Raw genomic sequence first — 24,479 nt, forward strand, 5'->3', positions numbered from 1 at the left:
ATAAAAAACTGAAATATCTTGCTTGCATAAGTATTCAACTCCTGTGCTGTGGAAGCTCCCAGTTTACACCGATGAAAGAAATTGCCCTAACGAGGACACAATTACCTTACCATTGGCCTCCACCTGTGAACCATTAAAGCTGCTGTCACATTTTCTGGATAAAAACCCCACTGTTGAAGGATCATTGGTCAGGCTGTGAATCTGAAGGAAAATGAAGACCAAAGAGCATTCTACAGAAGTTAGAGATAAAGTAATACAAATGCATAGATTAGGGAAAGGGTACAAAATAATATCCAAGTGTTTGGATATCCCAGTGAGCACAGTTGGATCAATAATCAGGAAGTGGAAGCTGCATCACACCACCCAGGCACTGCCAAGAAAAGGCCGTCCCTCAAAACTCAGCGCTCAAACAAGAAGGAGACTTGTGAGAGAAGCCACATAGAGGCCAACAATCACTTTGAAGGAGCTACAGAGTTCAGTGGCTGGGAGTGGAGTAATGGTGCACCAGTCAACCATATCAAGAGCTCTGCATAACACTGGCCTGTATGGGAGGGTGGCAAGAAAGAAGCCGTTACTCAAAAAGTACCATCTGAAAACACGTCTGGAGTTTGCCAGGAAGCAAGAGAGTGACCCAGCTGCGATGTGGGAAAAGGTTTTGTGGTCAGATGAGACCAAGATAGAGCTTTTTGGCCAAAACTCAAAGCGCTATGTGTGGCGCAAACCTAACACTGCCCATGCCTCAAGACACACCATCCCTACAGTGAAGTATGGTGGTGGCAGCATCATGCTGTGGGGATGCTTCTCATCAGCAGTGACTGGGCATCTTGTTAAAATTGAAGGAAGAATGGATGGAGCAAAATACAGGGAAACACTGCAAGAGAACCTGCTTCAGTCCACTAAAAAACTGAAGCTTCGGAGGAAATTCACCTTTCAGCAGGACAATGATCCCAAGCACAAGGCCAAAGCAACATTGGAGTGGCTCAAGAACAAAAAGGTGAATGTCCGACAGTGGCCCAGTCAAAGTCCTGATCTCAATCCCATTGAGAATCTGTGGCACTATTTAAAAATTGCGGTCCACAAGCGTCGTCCAACCAACCTGAACAACCTGGAGCAAATCTGCCAAGAAGAATGGGCCAAAATCACTCCGCCACTGTGTGCAAAGCTGGTACATACTTACCCCAAAAGACTTAAAGCTGTTATTGCAACGAAAGGTGACTCTACAAAATATTAATGTGTGGGGGTTGAATGCTTATGCAAGCAAGATATTTCAGTTTTTTTATTTTTCTTAAAAATATTTCCCAACATAAAACTAATGTCACCTTACAATAATTGATTTTGAGTTTCAGTGTTTTAAAATAAAATATCAAACAGAATGAAATTTCAATGTACCATTTGTAATTCAGTAATATGAGAGAATTGGTCAGGGGCCTGAATACTTTTGCAAGGCACTGTATATATATGTATAATGTATGGGATTTTTTTACATTTTTAAATTGTAATTTGAAATAAGTAGATGATACAACTTGATATTTCCACTTTTAAAAAGTGTGTTAAATAGCCCAGAACCAACAAAATAAGTTGATATTCTGTGTTTGTTGTGTGTTTAACTTTTGTAGAATTGGGCTATATCCATTATCCATGCATAACTGACACTGTGTTTCTAAAGCCTGCAGTGAGGCTTTGGAGTATATTCGTGTGTTTCAAAACAAGGCTAGATGTTCTTGTGGGGAAACAAAATGCTCATCAAAAATCACAATAACACATTATATTTTTGACATTTTTATATGTGAAGCAACATTAACATCATATTCAATGTAATATAGGTCAGTTAAAAAATGCACATGTTCATTTTACAGTCTGGATGTAGGTAATAACATGTAGTTTAATGTTAAAAGTCAAAGAAATGTGCACTTTAGATAAAATTAAAATCAATTCTTTAATTTGTGCAAAATCATATGCAGGACCAACTAACAATTATGTCATGTTACAAAAAAGCTTAATGCGCATGCTTTGTGTTCATGGTATTAACCTTCATTGTACTGGAATGTACTTCAGTAAATTGTAAGAAATATTGACTGTTCTCATGTCAGTTATCTCCTTACACTGACACCTCTCCTGTTGGTGTTTGTGCAAGAGGCACAGCATGCTGTTTTATAGTAGGAGTAAACACAAAGTCTGGCTTGTACCACCACATTGCAGTTGAAGTACATATCTTTGCAGTTTTCATCTAGGAAGGAAAAAAAAAATATTAACTTATATTAGGATATGCCTTTATTTTTACTTAATTCTATTGATTTGGAAGAATGCTGCTTATAATGTATTTAGTTTACTATAATTATATGTTCCTAAATATTAACCCTTGCAGAGAGACTGTCTGAACTGTTTGTGCTACATGATCTGCAGCCCCATACTTTAGCTTGCTGTGCAGCAATCCAGCCAATCTAGCCCAAGTACACAGGAGAACAGGAACTGAAAGCAAATTAAGGGTTTTAAAGTAGAATTTAACAAATTTCTAACTATACCAGTATGGTTTACTAAATACAGAATTCATATTGATAGGTCTTAAATTATTATTTCAGCAGCCCTACCTATTTCAGGGATGCATTGATGAAAGTTGCATTCTTCTCTATCTTCTGGCATGAGGAATGGGTCACAGCTGCCACTCTGCGTCATGTCGTCTGCAAGACAACGGACTTCTCGCACCCTGTAGCCACCTTCACATGGTTTTGAACACTAGGGACAAAATGTAAATCAATGTTTCTTATATTGTAACGCGTGATTTGTACACAGTATGTTTATTTAAAAAAAAAAAAAAAATCAGTTTACCACACACTATAAAATGTATAATAATAATAATAATAATAATAATAATAATAATAATAATAATAAATCCTACTTTCCAAGTAATTAACATTAGTTTACTTACAGCAAACAAGATTAGTTGCTGGTCTGCAGTTTTGAGTTCTCTTTCTGTATACAAGTCTTTCTGTATACAAGTCTACACTGCTGAAAGACTGTCCTGACCTTATTTGTATTGTATTTAGTGATCTCAATAAGAGCATCAATGAATCACCATCTTTCTGAGTTTGCTCTGCGGCTGTTCTCCAACTCTGGAGCAATACTTTGTTTTTTCATCACAGCCAGAGCAGCATATTTGATCTCACGCATTTAGCATGTGAAACCTAAACTTCCATATTTCATCATATTAAGTTTGTTTTATTGTCTTTATTATAATGCCGATTGTGTGGTCTTATCAGCCTTGTCCACACTGATCACAACATACCATCTTTTGACAGCAATAAAAACCAAAACCTTAGGGTTATTTATAGTCTTTAGTAAAAGATACCACATGAAATCCCCCTAAGGATGGTCTGGTAAAAAGCTGAGCCTGTGCTGTATTTCAAACCCTTTGGGCCTGATTTACAAACCAGTGGTAAAGCTGGAGTTAAGACTGGAGGCGTGTTATTAGCTTTGATGAATAATTCATTTGCGTTAATACCACCCTATTTGGCATGATAGTGGGACTCTGTCTGAGATATCAGCATTCAAACAATCCCTGCTTTAGTTAAAGTGATTTGAATTTCACATTACAATTACATTTTTAGTTATACTGCCTGTATATCAGGGATGGGCACGGAAATATTTTATCATTTACAAAATACCTATTTAAAATAGAAATAGTATTTTCTGTTTCTATTTCAAATACTTTTTTAGAATGTTCTAATTGTACTTACGTAGTCATGGCTACCCTGGTTTACAGCAGGTGTAACTGCAGCATTTTGTCAACTCTATTTTTTTATATATATATATTTTTTTTTTTTTCCTTCCTCCAAGGTTGGCTAAATGTAATCATTACATGTTTCCATTAAGATGTCCTCATTGCACATATAGATTTGTTAATGTACTGTGTTAAAGTTGTATTTTTTTTAAAACTACATACTATTAATATGTGCATTGTTTTATGGTTACCCCTCCTTTTCAGCAATGTTACCCTAGCTTCACTGTAATATGAACGTCATTTGTATTTGTAAAAAATGTACAGTACAAAGCATAAGCTGTTTTGAAATTATTCAGAGAAGTCTGTTGTAAATTGTACTTTTGATAATTGTGAAGAAGCACTGATCAGTGCCCTTTCTCTGGTTGACATTTTTTATAAATTAATTCCATTGTCCTTTCCGTTATTTATTCTGAAGTTGTGCAATAGCATTTATTAACAAGAGATTACAGGAGAAAGGGAGTTTATAAAGAAGCTAAAAAAATCTTGAAAAGTATAGTACAATAATGGTTTAATGACATCAAAATTCTAGAAAAATAATATTCCATTGTGGGTGGTAGAAGTCGTTGTAAACATAACCATTGATAATTAATTTATGAAAACATTATTATTATTTATTATTTGTGTATTTAGCAGACACCTTTATCCAAGGCGACTTACAGAGACTAGGGTGTGTGAACTATGCATCAGCTGCAGAGTCACTTACAACTACATCTCACCTGAAAGACGGAGCACAAGGAGGTTAAGTGACTTGCTCAGGGTCACACAATGAGTCAGTGGTTGAGGTGGGATTTGAACCGGGGACCTCCTTGTTATAAGCTCGCTCCTTTAACCACTGGACCACACAGCCCCCCATAAAAATATATTTTAAAAAAATTCTACAAATTCTTTGGAAAACAATTAAGAAAATCTTAAACGGCAACCTTATCCATAATGCAAATATGCAGTACAGAAAGGGTTAAGCAATACATACTAGAGTACATTATCACAGATTTGCGGATGAAATGAGGGATTGTGGGATGATACAATCATTTACATTATTTAGTTCACCATTATGTATACCCTCTCAGCCAACCAGAGTGTAGAAATGATCCCTGTTGTGTTCTGCTGTCCTAGGTTATGAAATTTTCCCCGTTGTGTTCTGCTGTCCTAGGTTATGAAATGATCCCCGTTGTGTTCTGCTGTCCTGGGTTATGAAATGATCCCTGTTGTGTTCTGCTGTCCTGGGTTATGAAATGATCCCCGTTGTGTTCTGCTGTCCTGGGTTATGAAATGATCCCCGTTGTGTTCTGCTGTCCTGGGTTATGAAATGATCCCCGTTGTGTTCTGCTGTCCTGGGTTATGAAATGATCCCCGTTGTGTTCTGCTGTCCTGGGTTATGAAATGATCCCCGTTGTGTTCTGCTGCCTGCAGACTTCCTTCCATTTGTATGTCTTACTTCCATTTCCGCATACATCTGGAGACCCGCTTATCCAGTTGTTATGCAACTTTGTATTAACATTATTTAGTTTAAATGATTGAGAATATCAGATTCTGGAGCTATATGGGGGTGTCTGTGTTTTCATCCATCTGTCTGTATGTCACTCTAACCTTTTTGAATATACAGTATCAGGAGAGTAGCTTATCAAATTGTGACTACAAATGTCATTGCTAATTCTTACTCGATACTACTCTGTAAATACTGTTGATATACATCACGATCATCAACTTCTTCATCATACTGATATGTCTAATTTTGAATTTACAGCTGTGGCGGGGGGAGCATGTTTCTGACAGGCTTGTTGATTGAGGCAGTACTGACATTTTCAGTTCATTATTATGAAGGAAAAAAGTACAAAATTGGTGTATATGTTATGGTAAAAGTCTAAATATTTGCAAATCTCAAGATGTGTTAATACATTTCTGAAGTAAACATGATAATGCTTTGGCATATGACCGAATGTCTCGCTTTCGCGCATTGTAAGGCTTCAGGAGTCCTGTGTAACTCCAAGTGCCACAAGAGTCTACCATGCTGCAATAAGTAAGTAAATATATCTAGTCAGAGCCTGTACTTGTGGCGTTTTGTGTCATAACCAAAGTGATTTTTTTTTTTTAGTTGAAAAAACTGAGGTCCTACAATGATTTTATTTGCATTTAACAGAATGTTTGTTTTTTTGTTTTTGTTTTTGTTTTTAAATCAAACTACTGTGTATCTGGAGTACATTAGCCTTCAACACCATTGTGAATTGTTTTATACGCAAATTTACCAGAATGTTGGTTATTCTACATAATGGATCACAATGTTGTTCATTACCGTGTTGAACTAGTTTAAATTGCTCAATTGTGCATTACTGTAAGCTCATTAATGATTATTTTGTCAATGAAAATGTGTATGCAGAAATAAATACATTGTTTGACATGTATTTATAATGATTTTTTTGTTATAGGCATCCATAAATCACATGATTAACCGGTAAATGTCTGAAAAGCAATCTATTTCTTCATAATTTCGGACATTTACCAATAAGGTTTGGTAAATCATAAGAATAACATGTAAATGTCCCAAAATAATCTATTTCTTCATAATTTCAGACATTTGCCACCTTATTAGGTCAATGTTGACATTTACTGGTGAAACTTTAGTGTCCAGATTCAGACTTTTACCGTAACAGATACGACAGCTGGTAGATAGGGTCAACTATGTAAAAAAAAAAAAAAAAAGAAAAATACTATTTGCAAAATTATATTTACTATTTTCTGGCAACCTATTTTCTATTTTAGAAATAAATTCCCATCCCTGCTGTATATTATAACAAGGAGTGGGTCAAAGCTGGACCAAGACCAACCTTTGAAAACTATACCACACAATTACTCGGTCTCTATAGTCTACATATTAATACGAATTATCATAATATTAATTCATTTCTTTTTTAGAAAATTAAAATGCCTCTGGACCAATACAAAACTGTCTGGACAGGCACTAAAAAACTTACATTATGATAATTATTTTTAACATATAGACTAGAGTTATCTTGTGGTACATACATGCCAACAGTTTTTATTTATTTTTTTCAATTCATGTTTTACATTTTGTATGTAAATGGCTGTATATTATTATTATTATGCACAGTATGTAACCAAAGAATGGTAGACATCGTCCTACTACTTTCATGTATAAGAATGGGATTAATATCTCTTTTTTTAAAAGCTGACTTCTCCTGGTTTTAATAACGCTCCATTAAGAAGGTGCTAACAAGTATCTTACACCCTTGTGGATTGCATGGATTGTGTAATTAACACAGGATTTCCCCTAATTATGTTCACAAAGCGCTAATAAGAAAATGTGTTAATAGCGCTAATTCAAGCACACAGACTGACTTTGTGGGTAGATTGTTTGCTAAAGAAGAATATTAGCACTGATATTAAGTTAGAAATGATACCACCAACAAAAACAGTGAATCAAGCCCTTTGTTTTATATTTATAATACAACAGTTTCACTCACCGCACTCCATTCTGTGGTGAACCACTTTGCACCACATTTCTTCAGATAGCAGTTGTTTTCTGTAGGTGGCTTCTCAAGGTGACTGCATTCGGAGGGTTCGACCACCATGAAGCTGCTGTTTGACCTTTTGAGGCAGACCACACTCCTGCTTTTAGTGCCATTGCCGCATTCAGTTGAGCACTACGAAACAATAAAGGTTGTTCATTGTTACTGTATTTCTACAGGTAAGTAAAACATTTCTTGTTGTCTGTTTAGCCTAGCTTTTAGTTTATCGTGGACTGTTTTTCACCCTTAAAGCCTGAAATGCATCATTCTCACTAAAGGCACTTAAAGAACAACGTGGTACGGGTATGTAAAATCACAGTTATCTTAACTACTGTACTCCTTTTGTTTAGAGATAATAATCGGTCCTGAGTCAGTAAGGACCAAGTTTCATTATCATCGAGGAACAAGCCACAACAATGTCATTATAACTATTATACTACAAAATATTATTTATTTACTTCTGTATGTCAAAATAATCATTGAAGTCCACTGAAAGAGTTAACCTTTTGAGAGCAGGGCTCGGACGTTCCTGTGAATCGCTTCATCAGTAAGCGGTTGTGTTAGAATAGGTGTCGTTAATTAATTGTTATAACAGAACACCTGACCTCCATAGAAAACAATGGGAGAGCAGCGTCCGGTTGTTGTAGAAAAATGTATTTCTTACATCCATTGGGACAGGTTAATGGTGTACGAGAGCAAACACGTTTGTATTGAGGCACAGTGGGGAGGGGGAGTTAAACAGTCTCCAGAATTTGATAAATGAAACAGAAATTAAAATGTAATTTGAAAGAAAATACTTTCTGGAGGGGAGTTCTTGCATGTGTATACATGCATCCTCTTCATAATTTACTGATATTTACTAGGGATGTGCAGATTCTCATATTTCCCAAGTAATTACCATTACCACTATTTGTAGGTAATAAATAAATGGCAATACATCTATATGCTGCCACTTGGACAGATTATACGTCGTCATGGTGTGAGCTTTCACTCATATGCAGATGACACAATTATATATTCAGACTACACCTGATATAGACGTGGCTGTCTCGGAACTTAATAACTGTTTGTCTGAGTTAAAAGTATGGATGCGGCAAAATTGTATGCTGCTAAATGGCAACAAAACAGAAATAATGCTGCTTGGCTCTCCCTGACAACTGAGAAACATTGAGTGTTTTAGTATGGTGATTGACGGGCTCAAAGTTAAATCTAGTTCTGAAGTTCTGAATCTGGGTGTGGTTTTCAACCCCAGTCTAACCTTCGAGTCTCATATCAGTAATGTCACTAAGGTGTCCTTTTTTCATCTCTGGAACATAGCCCGTCTGCTGCTGCATGCCTTTGTTTCCTCCCAGCTCGATTATTGTAATGCCGTGCTTGCTGGTGCTTCCAAGGCTGGCAGGCTCCAAAACATTCAGAACTCTGCTGCTCGCATTTTAACTGGCTCCAAAACGGGTGCTCATATTACACCAGTTCTTGCCTCTCTGCATTGGTTGCCCGTCAAGAGTTGGAAAATGGCTTGGCCCCAAATGACATCTCTGATTTGTTAACGAGGTACATTCCCACTCGTAACCTACGCTCTGCAAATTCGGATCTGTTAAGGATAAGGCTAAGCTTCGTTCTGTGTGTGACGGGGCTTTCTGCTGTTATGCGCCTAGGCTTTGGAATAATCTTCCGCAGGTGATCAAGGAGGCTAATACTGTTGAAGCTTTTATAAACCTAAAACTAAAAACGCATCTCTATGTACAGGCATTTCATCATGGTCAGGCTTATGCCATTATGCAATGTTTTATTTTATAATCTGTGCTATTTTTAACTATATGCTTGTGTATGTGTTGTTGTATTTTGTTTTGCTTTGTTGTTTTTAGCGTTATTGTTCAGCGCTTTGAGATGCTTGTATTTAGGCGCTATACAAAATAAAGATTATTATTATTATTATTATTATTATTATTATTATTATTATTATTATTATTATATTATTAACTTATGAATTGAGTTATTTAAAAGCCAATTGGGAGCAAATTCTACTCTCATCCTGGGCGATGACATTTTTACTGCCATACCGAGGTTGTAAACTCATTGAACGTGTGTCGTGAAAGGTATATTTCCATACCTATTTAATGCCTATTTTGTCAATGTCAAATATATTTGACACTGGGCAGCACCTCAAGAGCTAACACTGTGGAAACTGTATCTCTTTGTCGAGTTTAATCTGAGATTACATTTTTGCCCAGGACTAAAATCCCACAGTTCACTGCAGAGATGATGCATTTCTGAGGACACAAGCAAAGTGAAATCAAAATGATTTCATATCAGAAGGATAAAAGTAAAACAAAGAATCACCTATAAAATATAAAAGGGTTTTAGTTAGTTTGATTACGACAAGTTCTATATTAAGTCAGACTGCCAGATTGTTATTGTTTGATACTCAATAATGGTGTAAAACAGATTTCTTAAAGGCAATTGCCACACTCTGAATGTTTGCATTTATTTATTACTCCTGATAAAAAGCCAACAACATAAACATTTGTATAAATGTTCCCATACCTGATCCCATGGTCCTGTAAACCACTCCACTTTCTCATTGCACGGCCCAAAGTTACAAGGCTTGCTTTCCATAGGCTTCTCGTTGCCACAGCCTTCTAAAGGTAAACTGCTGATATGGTTCATGAGGCAAACAACACCTCTGGTCTGGGTGCCATTCCCACACTCAGCTGAGCACTGCAATAATAAGAAAAAAAATCCAAACCATCACTTTATTAACCAAACTCGGAAAAGGTGTTTAAACCCTACTGTATCCTGGAAGGGAACCAGGATGCTGAAGAGGAACACCATACATCTGTGCCAGTTTGGAAATGCTCTCACTTAAAAGAGCACAAGACTGTTTTGTTGTTTATTCTTTAAACAAACTAATCAAAACTTTATTTTATTTAACTTGGAAGCTCATTGGAAATTACCCACTAAATGCAACAATAAACACTTTTAAGGCATTGCAGTTAACTTATATATACACTGCAACATGGTAGGCTTCTTTGTATCTATACAGACCCAGTACTTTGAATTCCTGCATATTTCCCATAAATACTGTACTTTGATATCCAAAGCCTTTTCCTTTGTCATAAGGATAATCCCTTTAGCCTGCATATATTCACAATAATTATTCACAGCACATACAGTATTTACATTTGAAGTCTTCAGAGCGCTCGTGATTTAATTAAGTTAATCATGGGACTGGCAGTCCTCTAACCAGGCCTCTTCAGTATTGCATTAACTTATATGAGACATAAAACCAAAACACAGCCATAAATAATTCCCCAACAACCACACTGTAACATACAGATGATTTACTCACATATTTACCAGGGTCATTGTTGTTTGAATTGATTCCCTTGTGAAAAACTACTGCCAATAATTGTAAAGAGCACCTATGTTTAGTAGTTAAGGGGACGGTAGCATGTTTTGGCTCTACTATACTCTATATACTGTACTTGTGTTTTTGTTTCATGTTGGATTTGTTTATGTTCTGGGATTCAAGGTTAACAGGAAATATTCAAAGCTGTATATTACAATTGCAGTAAAGTGTTAAAGGCAACAAATATTGTTAAACGTGTTTCATTAAAAGGTCTTCATATTCTTTTGATCTGTTTTCTGCTGAAGTAGGGTAAACTGGCTACATGTAGCTGTAAAAAAAGAATTCAAAGGATCTTTAACAGAGTCGCCTGAAATCAGTCAAAGCAGATGTGACAGTTTAAAAGCAGATACATTAGAACTGAAGTATCAAATAATGGCAAGGTACTAAATCCAACTCTGTAATAAAACATTTGAAACACACGACCTGCAATTGGCAACGATAGAAAGTTGGAAATGATAGAATTCTGCAACTGTGGGTTAGTAAATGGAAAATCTCTATTCAGAATCACAGATACAAAGGGGATGGAAATTTCAGCTGCACTCCCCTAGTAATTTTTCAAACCACCCCACCATATAAATTAATCTTTATGGAGTCTTTTCTGAAGCAGATTCGGTGGTTTAAAAAATGGGATTTGTTGCTAGAAAAGTGTTTTAGCAATGTAAATAATGATCTAAACACCAATAGATAAAGAACATAACAAAGGTAAGGTAGGTGATCAAGCACTGGCCTACTGGGTCTCACCAGCCAAAAAGAAATGTGTTTTTTGATATCCAAACCAAAGTAAACATTAGTCTGTTCCTGATCACTGAGGAGCAACCTCTATTCACAACAATTACTGGATCTCACCAGCCCAAAAATATTTAATTTAGTGAACTTGTGTGAAGAAGGCTTATTGTCTATGCATATAAAATGTTATTTTTGGACCCCACTTGCTCTGTTATGTGGCAAAAATGACTGACCAGGATAATGCTATGTTTTAAATTACTTGTATATACAATATTTACTGGTTTCTCGTAATATTATTTATTGAAATGGTTTTAGTTATAAATCTACAATATACTAAACTGATGTATTTAAAATGGTATGGTTTCCAAACCACTGTAGTACTGATCAGTTTGGGACTACTTGTACAATAATTGTCTGGCAATGGTCTTGTTGGTTTTAGCCAACAGAGCACCCAAATTGAGAATAACTGAAAGATTGGATACAGCATTGGCTTTTCTCCAATTTGAGCAGTTTTGTAAGTGCTGAGGTGTGCAAGGTAATTCCCATGATGTTAAAAAGAGGGCAACGTATGTACGTATGGAGAGTTGATATTTTACAGATAAACATTGATGTTAATGATAAAGGAATAAAATGTGTACCCTTTCACTCCACTCTGTTAAGAACCAGCTCCTTGCACAGGGGCCTGCATCACAGTTCTCTGAGTCCTCTGGCTTTAGATTCAGGTTACACTCTTCATCATCTACAACATCTCCCAGATTGTCCACACATTTAATATCTCGGGTCCTCTGTCCCACCCCACAAGGCACTGAGCACTGTATAAGAAACAGGATGCACCCTTTTCAATACATCTGGACTCGTTGAAGCTTTGTTTAATTTGTTAGTTTAATAATTTAGAAAACTGCTAAAAAAAAACTAGTACTGTATTATAATTTATTAATTATAATTTCTACATTTTGTAACATAGTATTGTTTTACACGACATACATATATCAATGAATGAAACGTACCAAAGCCAAATATATTAAAAACATATTTTTTTATATATTTCCAACAGGCTTTAGAAAGCTAGTGCACAGTTTAGTATACAGAGCTCTAAGTAATACATACTGAAGTCCAGTCAGTGTGGATCTGCCACTCGCTGCAGATTTTCAGCTGACAGGTGCTGGTGGTCTCTGGCGTCTCCAGGTGGTGGCAGCGATGAGGGTGGACGGTTGTTGTTTGGTTAGAATAGGCCTGTCTGCACAGCACCTGCCGATGCTGAATTCCAGGACCACACGTCTTACTGCATTCAGACCATTCCCCAACATCCCAGCTAGAGCACGACACACACAGCAAGAAGAATACAGAGACACAGCAGATACAATGTGAATTACCAGACAGTTTGCGAATACAGGGTAGACATATGTAGATCTGTAAAGAATGCTGGTGTTTTTTTTACTGAAAGACGACAAATCTGAAGATGAAAATAAGAGCTTTGCTGCAAGCCATTCTCCTAACAATGGAGCAGCAGGTAAATGATTTCGATGACTGGAAGAGTATGTCTCATGTTGCGTGTAGTACAGGGGGGACCTTTAATCTCTGCCAGAACTGTGACACAAACAAGACAGAAAAGAACATCCAGGATTCTACATGGCTAACTAGAGTACCACTGCCTGATTTCATCAGGTTGAAGTTTTTATTTTCATTCAATTTTAACTTTTGAACACGTGCTCTTTGAAATGTCTCAACCAAATCCCCTCCTCCTTATGCATAAGGGCCTGTGATGAAACAGAGGGTCCTTTTTAGTTCTAACATTTTCTTTTGTTGTTTTTTTCCTGTTCAGGTTGTTGTTCACAAACAAAACTGCTATTTGTCAGTGTTAAATTATATTTGTAGCCATTACAGTGCCTTGCGAAAGTATTCGGCCCCCTTGAACTTTGCGACCTTTTGCCACATTTCAGGCTTCAAACATAAAGATATGAAACTGTAATTTTTTGTGAAGAATCAACAACAAGTGGGACACAATCATGAAGTGGAACGAAATTTATTGGATATTTCAAACTTTTTTAACGAATAAAAAACTGAAAAATTGGGCGTGCAAAATTATTCAGCCCCCTTAAGTTAATACTTTGTAGCGCCACCTTTTGCTGCGATTACAGCTGTAAGTCGCTTGGGGTATGTCTCTATCAGTTTTGCACATCGAGAGACTGAAATTTTTGCCCATTCCTCCTTGCAAAACAGCTCGAGCTCAGTGAGGTTGGATGGAGAGCATTTGTGAACAGCAGTTTTCAGTTCTTTCCACAGATTCTCGATTGGATTCAGGTCTGGACTTTGACTTGGCCATTCTAACACCTGGATATGTTTATTTGTGAACCATTCCATTGTAGATTTTGCTTTATGTTTTGGATCATTGTCTTGTTGGAAGACAAATCTCTGTCCCAGTCTCAGGTCTTTTGCAGACTCCATCAGGTTTTCTTCCAGAATGGTCCTGTATTTGGCTCCATCCATCTTCCCATCAATTTTAACCATCTTCCCTGTCCCTGCTGAAGAAAAGCAGGCCCAAACCATGATGCTGCCACCACCATGTTTGACAGTGGGGATGGTGTGTTCAGGGTGATGAGCTGTGTTGCTTTTACGCCAAACATAACGTTTTGCATTGTTGCCAAAAAGTTCGATTTTGGTTTCATCTGACCAGAGCACCTTCTTCCACATGTTTGGTGTGTCTCCCAGGTGGCTTGTGGCAAACTGTAAACGACACTTTTTATGGATATCTTTAAGAAATGGCTTTCTTCTTGCCACTCTTCCATAAAGGCCAGATTTGTGCAGTATACGACTGATTGTTGTACTATGGACAGAGTCTCCCACCTCAGCTGTAGATCTCTGCAGTTCATCCAGAGTGATCATGGGCCTCTTGGCTGCATCTCTGATCAGTCTTCTCCTTGTATGAGCTGAAAGTTTAGAGGGACGGCCAGGTCTTGGTAGATTTGCAGTGGTCTGATACTCCTTCCATTTCAATATTATCGCTTGCACAGTGCTCCTTGGTATGTTTAAAGCTTGGGAAATCTTTTTGTATCCAAATCCGGCTTTAAACTTCTCCACAACAGTATCTCGGACCTGCCTGGTGTGTTCCTTGTTCTTCATGATGCTCTGTGCGCTTTAAACGGACCTCTGAGACTATCACAGTGCAGGTGCATTTATACGGAGACTTGATTACACACAGGTGGATTCTATTTATCATCATTAGTCATTTAGGTCAACATTGGATCATTCAGAGATCCTCACTGAACTTCTGGAGAGAGTTTGCTGCACTGAAAGTAAAGGGGCTGAATAATTTTGCACGCCCAATTTTTCAGTTTTTTATTTGTTAAAAAAGTTTGAAATATCCAATAAATTTCGTTCCACTTCATGATTGTGTCCCACTTGTTGTTGATTCTTCACAAAAAATTACAGTTTCATATCTTTATGTTTGAAGCCTGAAATGTGGCAAAAGGTCGCAAAGTTCAAGGGGGCCGAATACTTTCGCAAGGCACTGTATATATGTTACAACGATATGAAGCATCTATCCCCAATCTCCTCAGCATGACCAAAGTAAGTTAAAGGCATTGGTTTAAATTAGGTACGGTAGCTTATTGTTCTTGCTCTATTTCTTTTTAGATCTTTGTGTAACTTACAAAGCAGGACAGGACTGAGAGTTGCAAGTATCCTCTTCGGGTGTAGGTCTCATGGCTACATCACAGAGGTTTTCAGAAACCTGCTCATGCGTGATTCTTTCCACACAGATAAAAATCAAGAACCGAATGCCTAAAAGAAAAACAGAGAACACATGTTTTTTGGGACTTCAATCATGTGTCATAACAGTGGTATAGATTTGGTTATAATGAGCACAGGCTACATGTGATCTCCTGGGACCCAATGTGCCAAGGTGTGATCACCCTGCCATCTCCACTGTAAAGGTGCTCTTATGTTTGAAAATAACACCAGGAAATATTTTCCTCTTAAGAAATCCTCAAAACTGCAGTTCTCTCCAATTCTCCTTCTGTTTTCTGTTTGACTTATTGCCTTGCCTATGTGAACATTTGATCCTCCGTTGTGTTTTTTTTTTTTTATTTATCCTGGGTTTTGCTACTCATGTTTTAAATCTCTCTCCAACATAGCAATTTTCCAACACTTTCTGTCATCATCATTTTCTGACTTTAGTTCCACACTTAAGGGGCCGATGTAAGGATACGTGCAAAGTGATTTTGTGGCTGCAGAACACCCATGTTGCTGCCAAAACCCGTGTTTAGCTGGTGTAAAGTGAGACTTTAGCGGTCACAGAAAATGTGGCGTATGTAAAGAATGGTTTCCACCTGGCGTTCTGCACCCGCAATCAAATTAGTACTTTGCCATCATTAATCCATTTAAATGATATTGAAATGTATTCAAATGAAGAAAAGAGCATGGAGTTTGGCGGGGATCTGGAATACTAAGTAGGCGCAAACATTATAATGTGATGTAAGGATTTTGCCTTGCACTTGGGCAATTGCTGACCCTCCAAAAATGTTGCACTGCCAATGACAAGGTGCAAACCATTGTAGAAGCGAGTAATTAAGAGCTGTATAAAACCACACACCTTCAGAGACCTGTCATTGGACTCAGGATGGCTGCTGTGGTACACTTCCTGACGCGGCGATGCTTGGCTCATGTTGACAGGCAGGATAACCTTTAGAGGAGAAGGGCAAGATGGAAAAGACCTGGTCGGTACCAGAGCCTGCACCAGTGACCTGGTTGGTACCAGAACCAGTCACCTAGTCGGTATCAGAGCCGGTATCCGAGCCTGTACCAGTGATCTGGTCAGTACCAGAGTCGGTGCCCCCGTACCAGTCGGTACCAGTGACCTTGTCGGTGCCAAAGTAGGTACCAGTCACCTTTATTGGTACCAAGGTTGGTACCAGTCATCTGGTTCATATCAGAATCAGTACCAGTGACACGCCGTTTTTGTTACCAGCGTCCCATTTTTGTGTACTCTGTGTACACAACAGTTTTCAGCACCAGTCAGCTTACTGCCTGTTCTTGTGTGTATACATTGCACGGCTGAACTGTTTTTTCAACCCCATTCATCCCCTGCAGTGTGGTCTACAGAGTCCCCACTCTGGGGTAGGAGCAAGACTAAGAGCCTGTGCTTCTCTAAATACTCCTCTTCATCCTCTGGCTCCGAGAGCTCCCCCTCTGCTCTACCAAGGAGGATGAACAGGAGTAGCCGTAGCATGAATTCTGGTACTGGCCAGGTTGTGGGGCAAAAGGAGAAACTTTTTGAAGCTATGAACCACCAGCAGTCCCTTTTGACGGACCTGCTGCGAGGCTCCACCATTGTCAGTCCCCAGGGTTCAGGCACCTTTGCCTAACCCATAACCAGAGCAGGAGGACACCATGTCCCTTACTGCATTTGAGGGCATGGACACCCAAGAATTAATCTTTCCATCCCAGACTGTGGAATTAGATGGTCCCTGGACAGTTAGTATAGGGTGCATGATGCAGATAAGCTGGGCATTGCTTCCATCACCTCTCTGGTGCAGATGCCTAATCTAGCATTGCTGCAAAAGGACGTTTCATGTCCTAATAAATAATGCCACGTCACTGAAATGATTCTGAAAAAGGCCTATGCGATTTCAGCATTATGTACAGCTCTTCGTAGCTACAGTATTATTATTATTATTATTATTTATTTCTTAGCAGACGCCCTTATCCAGGGCGATTTACAATTGTTACAAGATATCACATTATTTTTTACATACAATTACCCATTTATACAGTTGGTTTTTTTTTAGTGGAGCAATCTAGGTAAAGTACCTTGCTCAAGGGTACAGCAGCAGTGTCCCCTACCAGGGATTGAACCCACGACCCTCCGGTCAAGAGTCCAGAGCCCTAACCACTACTCCACACTGCTGCCCTGTGGATACTGGTGGCTTACCAGTTCATGCTGCTACAATCGATGTCCTTGGACCATAGGCCCTTGTCCCTCCAGTTGGACAAGCTGAGTCTGGTCAACAACCACCTGATCCAGTTGTCTGTACAATGGTCAGGAGCATGGCTACATTGGTGGTGGAAAAAAGGCTCAAGTAACTGACAAGGATAAGGCATCGTTACTGGATGCACCTGTAACACCAGGACATACGTTTGGGCCGGCAGTGGATGAGATGCTAAAATGTTCTCACTAAGCACATGAGTCTTCCAAGGAGTTGGCATGCCCTCCCCAAGCAGAAGACCCCAGCCCATAAGCCAGCAAACCACTGGCAAAACAGGTGTCCTCAGCCCCAAAAGCAGATTCAGGCTCCTGCAGCCCGTGCTGAGCTAATGCGCAGAACTGTTTTCACGGTGTGCAATGTGGAGGCCGGCGCAATTATCGGCACCCTGCTCACAAGCAGCAGCCGCAGGCGCGAGCCTCTACGAACCAGCAGCCCTAGGGATTTTCTGCCACAGGTCCTGGGTCGGATCTATCAGGCCCACCTGGATTATTGCTGATTTTTGCACCACGTACACTTGGGTGATTACCACCATGAGGGACGGTTACTCTCTGCAGTTTCGATTCGATTGCAACAACAGTCATGAACCCTCAAGACACTGTATTAGTGTCTCAGGTGACGGCCCTACTGTAGAAACAGGACATTTCAATTGTTTACCCTCTCGGCGAAGAGAGAAGGGTTTTACTCTAGGTACTTCCTGGTGCTGAAACTGGATGGCGGCCTCAGACCGATCCTCGACCTCAGACAGCTCAATCTATACTTGAGAGTTCGAAGGTTCAAGATGCTGACAACGCAGCAGCTGTTGCAGCCAGTAAGGTCAGGTGACTGGTTCACTACAGTGGACCTCAAGGATGCCTACTTTCACATCCCTATAAGACCCAGCCACAGGAAGTACTTGTGATTCACCTTTTAAGGCACTGTGTACGAGTTCTGTGTACTGCCGTTTGGCCTCTCTCTAGCTCTTTGCACTTTTTCAAACTACATGGATGCTATATTGGCCCCTCTCAGACTAAAAGGCATCAGAGTGATCTGTTACCTGGACAACTGGCTGATATATGCTGAGTCACCAGCACAGACAGTGTTGCACACGGGACTGGTCACCAACCACCTCCAATGGTTAGGCATCACGGTGAACCAGTTGAAAAGCTGGTTAACGCCCTCTCAAAGGCCTGTCTATCTTGGCGTAAGATCGCCAATCTGTCAGACAACAGAATCCAGAGGTAAACTGTCTGCTTGGAGCCGTTTCAGCCCAACGCAGCAGTGAGGGTACTGACCTGCCAGAGACTTCTGGGTCTGATGGCAGCAGCATCCCTGATCCTCTCCTTAGGGCTCTTACGTATGCGTCCTCTCCAAGCCCAGTTGAACCATAAGGTCCGCCACCCTGTCTTAGAACACCACCTCTTATTCATAGTGTCTCTTACTGTATGGAGCCTCTCTCGTGGTGGAAACAACCAGCTCACCTGTGATTGGGCACAGTTCTGGGCTGTGTCACAAGGAGAGAGGTGATGACTACAGATGCTTCCAACCTAGGTTGGGGCACTGTCTGGAATGGCTTGTGGGTACAGGAAGTGTTTTGGAGCTGCGGGCAGTTCACCTGGCCCTGCAGCAATTTTTCCGATAGATACAATGGAGACGTGTTGATCAGTACAGACAACACCACAGTGGTGGCTTACATCAACCACCAGGGGGTCTCCGGTCTCTCGTTCTCAATCGTGTTGCCCAGGAGCTTTTGCTATGGACTCACGAGCGCTTGCTTTCAGTAAAAGCGGTTCACCTGCCAAGGGTGAGGAACTGGGCAGCGGACCTCATCAGAGGGGCCCCCGACAGTTCGGAATGGCAACTTCACCCCAGAAGTTGTGAACCTCTATGTTTTCCCACCATTGCCACTGCTTCCACTGTGCGTGGAGAAGATCAGGCAAGATCGGGTCCAGGTGCTCTTAGTAGCCCCAAAGTGGCTCACAAGAACATGGTTCTCGACACTGGCACAGCTCCTGTTCTGTCGGCCGTGGGAGCTGCCGGCCCGTCGTGACCTGCTGAGCCAGACGCGGGGGACACTGTGGTCTGGCCCCTGAGTGGAGACATTTGAGCCGTCTTGGGTTATCTGACAAAGTCATTGAAACACTTCAGAGTGCCAGAGCAGCGTCTACACGCTCCCAGTATTCCGAACTGTCGGGGGCCCTTCTGATGAGGTCCGCTGCCCAGTTCCTCACCCTTGGTAGGTGAACTGCTTTTACTAAAAGCAAGTGCTCGTGAGTCCATAGCAAAAGCTCCTGGGCAACATGATTGAGAACGAGAGACCGGAGACCCCCTGGTGGTTGATGTAAGCCACCACTGTGGTGTTCCCTGCCGTGCAAAATAAGAAATCATGATTCACTGAAGGTTACAGTATGTGACCTTCAAGGTCACACTGCAGCCATTAAATAATTAGTGTGCAAAAAGTAGACAAGAGGTAGAAACGCTTAATGCAGAATTCTGCAACTTGAGAGAGGGAACTATATGTAGAGGCAAATCTATGTATATCGAAACTTAGGATAACTGTCATGTTACATGTATGTAAAGTACCCGCTTTAACAAAATGCTACTGTTCAGAACTACAGTGGTTGAGTAACCATGCAATTTAAAACTACAGGCAATTACACACATTTTAAAAATGTGGCATGCACAGAATGAAATGCAATTAAAAAAAAAAAAAAAAAAGTTTACCTTGAGCTGCAAATTCACTTGGAATAGTTTGGATAACCCCAGGGGGGCTTTAAAAGAGCTAGGAGTTTACAATGTGGATATAACATTACACCCATCTCTGATACCTGAGGCAGACAGAATTAAGGTCCGTGAAATAATCCCTGCTGGATACAAGAGTTTATGATTTTATAAAAGAACAGAGCATTCTTGCTCACCACCTTCACAAAACACATACTTATTTATCAACTGCTGTATAATTTCTATTTTAATGAACAAATTGTAATAATATGGCAAAGATTCCACTGAAAATCGTTCAGCGCGGCTGTCTGCTGGAGTGATGATCTTCCAGCTCAGTATTCACAGTGTTCCTGCTGCTAGCCAGTCCTCTTTAATTCCTACACCTCTTCACTGGTACCCTTAGCACATTTCAGTTCTTACCAGTTCCGTACACATTGTCAATGTACAGCAATCCAATCAACACAAACAATCCTGTTTGTGGAGTCATTTGTACATGTTATTGTTTCATATTGCAAGCCAAGTATTTTCTCTGCTCGCTGGGATCCAAGATATAAAATACAAAGGACCCATTGTTGTATTAATAGGTCACCTATCTGTCAAGTGTTTTGAACTGTGAAGTTATTCAAACATATAGGATAGCTACTTGGCAAAACATGAGCAGGTGCATTGTTTGGAATTTCTTTGGTGCAGTTTCAACTGCTTGAAAACGTACTCTTGTAAGTCAGTGTTCGTGTATAAGCACTGTGGAGCCTCTGTCATTGTGATTTTGTGATCTGGAATCACATGGTGTATCGTTTGGCAGCATATCTTTTATACGCTCAGGCTTGTCATGTAAAGAAGGTGCACCCTCAGGGAGCTGTGTTAACTTTTTGACCTTGATCATAGAGACAGAAACAAAAGGCTTTTTAGTGCAGGTGCAGAAAACAGACAAGTTACCAGGACCCACATGATGTGAGCATTTTATATATTCCATTTCACTAGAACAAAAAGGGGGAAGATCATTGCTTTGGTCTTAATTACATAGCTGCTGCTGTCAATGAATACTTTCACTTTGTTAATAGAATACAATTCAGTTGCTTATAGTTCTGGTAACATTTCTACAGGATTTTTTTTTTTTTTTTTGATTTAGTAAGGAGACACAGCTTACCCATAGCCTATAAAAACGAATATAGTCAAAATATTTCTATTTTAGTAACCTAGATTAAAGATAAAGTAGACTCAAACTTCCTTTTTATGACATTTGGAGTAATTTTTATTGAAATTAATACTGTTTGCACCACATCCTTACTTGAATTCAACTAAACACACTGGAAAGAAAAGTTAGGTTTTTATACCAGTTGCTTAAAAAGATAACTTCTGTTTCACATATTCCATACCTTACCGTTCTTCTGTGTTTCCAATCACAATATATTTATTCAAATTAACGCCGTTTATACACAATGTAGTGTTTCACTAAAACCTGAATAGAATCCATTCAGCTAGTTTGGAGCAATCAAGGCATAAATATATTTGGTCCCCAATATCAAATTCTCTCCAATATCTACCCAGAACAATTAATTGTATATGAATATTAAATCAAGAGAGTTGTTGTTTTCTTTGTCATAGAAAGGTGTGTTTTTATGAGAGATTGAAAAATAAGACATTCCACAAAATGCTTATAAATAAATTAAATTAAAGAGCTCTACTAAGAAAGAAGATTATTTGAGCAATAACGACCTACAGGCAGGGCATTTCCTGGCAGTAAATGCCCCGGCTGGGAGAGTTGAAGGCCCAGTGAATAACCAGTAAAAGTCAAATAAACTGAACTTTTACTGGCAGTTTCAAAAGACCCTGATTAGCACTAGTCAGAGGGTAACCTCTCAAACCAGCCATGTATCACCATGTCACTGTCTACATAATTTAAAGTCCTTTTTTTATTTTGGAGAACCTTAACAGCTTTAAACCACTAGGCTGAAGATGTGGTTTTTGGTAATCAAGTTTAATCAGGTTTTTTTTTTACACGCTCTAGCTTATTTTCTTCTGTTTATTTGATCATTTTTTAATAAAATTGTTCTCATTTAAAAAAAAAACATTTAATGGCACAATAAAGAAAGTAGGAACAACATGTTGAGAGGCAGACATCAATCACTTCAAAAATAGCCCAACTATTACATACGGAATAATTTTGGTCTTTGTTGGACATGGTTAGGCTAATATTGGCTTCAAAATTGAATTATCACTTCTAGTTGTTTTTTTTTAGGTCATCAGGTCAAAAGCCAAGAACAAATTACAGCCAAGTATAAACTTCAGCCCCTTTCACACTACCACTCCTACCTGGGTCCCGAACCGGATTCTGGCAACCCGGATCTCAAAACCACATAGTGTGAAACCACGTACCTGGGTCATACCCGGGTTGACCCGGGTCGAGCGAGACAAAATTCAGGACGGCCGTTTGTAAGCCAACAAAATAACAAACAGCCACGCCTGAGTGAAGGTTTCACTTCCACAAGGAACATTTCTGTTTATTCTGTGTAGCCATATTTCTGTTGATTGAGACGCACCATGAGCCAGATGGCAGCAGGGATGAAGAAACATTTTTCTCTCATTAACATTTGGGCAGACGATTCAATCCAGAGAAGCTTGGACGGGAGCGTCTGTAACAAGCTGCTTCCAGGGCATTGATATGCACATTGTTTTATTTGCTTCTGTCACCCAGGTCGACCCTGCTTCCTCAAAAGCAGTGTGAAATCGCGTAGCCGACCCGAATGACAACAGGTCGCTACCCGGGTAGGGTCCAACCTGGGTAGAGCATGCCAGTGTGAAAGAGGCTTTAGATGAGAGACTGAAGATGCTTTTTACCTTTCCCACAAGTGGCACTGCATTCAGTCATTCCAGCATGCTTCCAGTTGTACACTGTTTGTCTTTCCCTTCTTTCTTCCCAGGGGTACAATTCATATGGCTCAGTGGTGGGTGCAGCCTGCTCTGGAAGAAACTGGTTTGTGTGGACACCATTTACAAAGTTCTCCCCATCAGGTAAGATGTAGCCTTGGCCATTCTCAGTATAGACTTCTAGTTGGCTGCTCAGAGCTTCACCTTTGTTCAAATGATAAGAGAAATAAAATAAATGTAATAATAATTTCATTTAAAAAATAACTAGAAATGGGAGCATTTCCTGCAGCCACAAAAAACAATGCATTTCTTGCAGCCTCATCTAAGGGGTATGTCATATCAGATCGAATGGTTTGTATACATGAAGTAAAATGTTCAGTGTCATGGTCAGCAACACTTTTAATATGCAATGTTCATATACCACTGTAAATATGAAGTGTCTACCTCTTCAAAGAAATTAGCAACCTTGTAATGCTAGATAACACTGCACAGTCCTTAGAGAGATAGACAGGGGCCAGTAAAACAGGTAACACAGTATTTGTTAGAAGGATGATTGGGTTGATATTCCATGCTAAAACATTATAGGAAATAAAAATTAGATTCTCTTGGAGAAAACATGCCCCGTGAATTTATTAATCATCAGCATCTGGATGTTGTCAATTAAATTAAGTTGCTGGCAGATTGTATCCTTTTCTATGGTGTTAACAGTTAGGCATCAGCGTGGTATCCATCCAGTGTGGAGTTTGCTATGCGATACATAGTTGTAATGGAATTCCACCTGTGCAGCTCACAGTTTACCAAGCTTTTGCCAGTGACAGAATCCCCACTGGCGGTCTGGGCAGTAAACATTAAAATGATCTACTGTCGGCCTTTATTATTCTCTTGGTAACAATTTCAGCAGTCTGTGTGGCCTTTTGCTGGCTAGAAGTATGTATTAAAAAGCCAAAATAATTCTGAGAATATTCTATCTTCTACATTTCAGGACAAATTTGGATTTAACAACTTTAAACACTTTCCCTAGAAACTTTAAACCAGCTATACAGTGTCCTGTTTAGTGATACTGATAAAGGAAAGTAACATTAATTGATGAAATATCATGTGGGTGTGAATTAAAATAAAAAAATAAAAAGTTATATTAGAAATAGTTACCTAGTGGTTGAATTTCTGAATTTGGAATAGGTTGTATGCTGAACACATTATCCCTGCGTACAATATACTCATAATGCACACTCGGACGAGGCTGCTGGTATATGACCTAAAGGTGAAAAGAAAGCCCATTATATACATTGCTATTTTAAAAGTTCCTTTGCACAATTTGAAAAAAGAAATTAAACAAATGCACATAATATAAAGTAATCTCCTTGTTGTGTTGCATGCAGACCCAATATATTTATTAGCAAAATAGTATGTGTGAATCTTTCCTTTCTACCTCACTGCTAGCCGTAAGACAGTAACCTATTGTAGAAATGACTGTCCACACAGATAAGCAGGAT

The 24,479-nt window shown here is 39.3% G+C and overlaps 1 protein-coding gene across 1 annotated transcript in view; it reads right to left on the reverse strand.

Annotated features, from left to right (window-relative positions):
- Nucleotides 1–1,753: 1,753 nt before the first annotated feature.
- LOC117421530 (thrombospondin type-1 domain-containing protein 4-like) overlaps nucleotides 1,754–24,479 on the reverse strand; it is a 65,259-nt gene continuing 42,533 nt past the window's right edge. Inside the window, exons 4-12 of the mRNA XM_034905824.2 lie at nucleotides 24,136–24,241; nucleotides 22,957–23,190; nucleotides 15,088–15,217; nucleotides 12,545–12,749; nucleotides 12,076–12,249; nucleotides 9,847–10,020; nucleotides 7,258–7,437; nucleotides 2,589–2,733; nucleotides 1,754–2,227 (exon numbers count right to left, since the gene is read on the reverse strand). Coding sequence (XP_034761715.2) covers nucleotides 2,091–2,227; nucleotides 2,589–2,733; nucleotides 7,258–7,437; nucleotides 9,847–10,020; nucleotides 12,076–12,249; nucleotides 12,545–12,749; nucleotides 15,088–15,217; nucleotides 22,957–23,190; nucleotides 24,136–24,241 — 1,485 coding nt within the window. The 3' untranslated portion in view covers nucleotides 1,754–2,090. The remainder of the gene's footprint in view (nucleotides 2,228–2,588; nucleotides 2,734–7,257; nucleotides 7,438–9,846; nucleotides 10,021–12,075; nucleotides 12,250–12,544; nucleotides 12,750–15,087; nucleotides 15,218–22,956; nucleotides 23,191–24,135; nucleotides 24,242–24,479) is intronic.

The sequence above is a fragment of the Acipenser ruthenus genome, chromosome 1 (assembly GCF_902713425.1).
Source record: "Acipenser ruthenus chromosome 1, fAciRut3.2 maternal haplotype, whole genome shotgun sequence".
In the NCBI taxonomy this organism is placed as follows: domain Eukaryota; kingdom Metazoa; phylum Chordata; class Actinopteri; order Acipenseriformes; family Acipenseridae; genus Acipenser; species Acipenser ruthenus.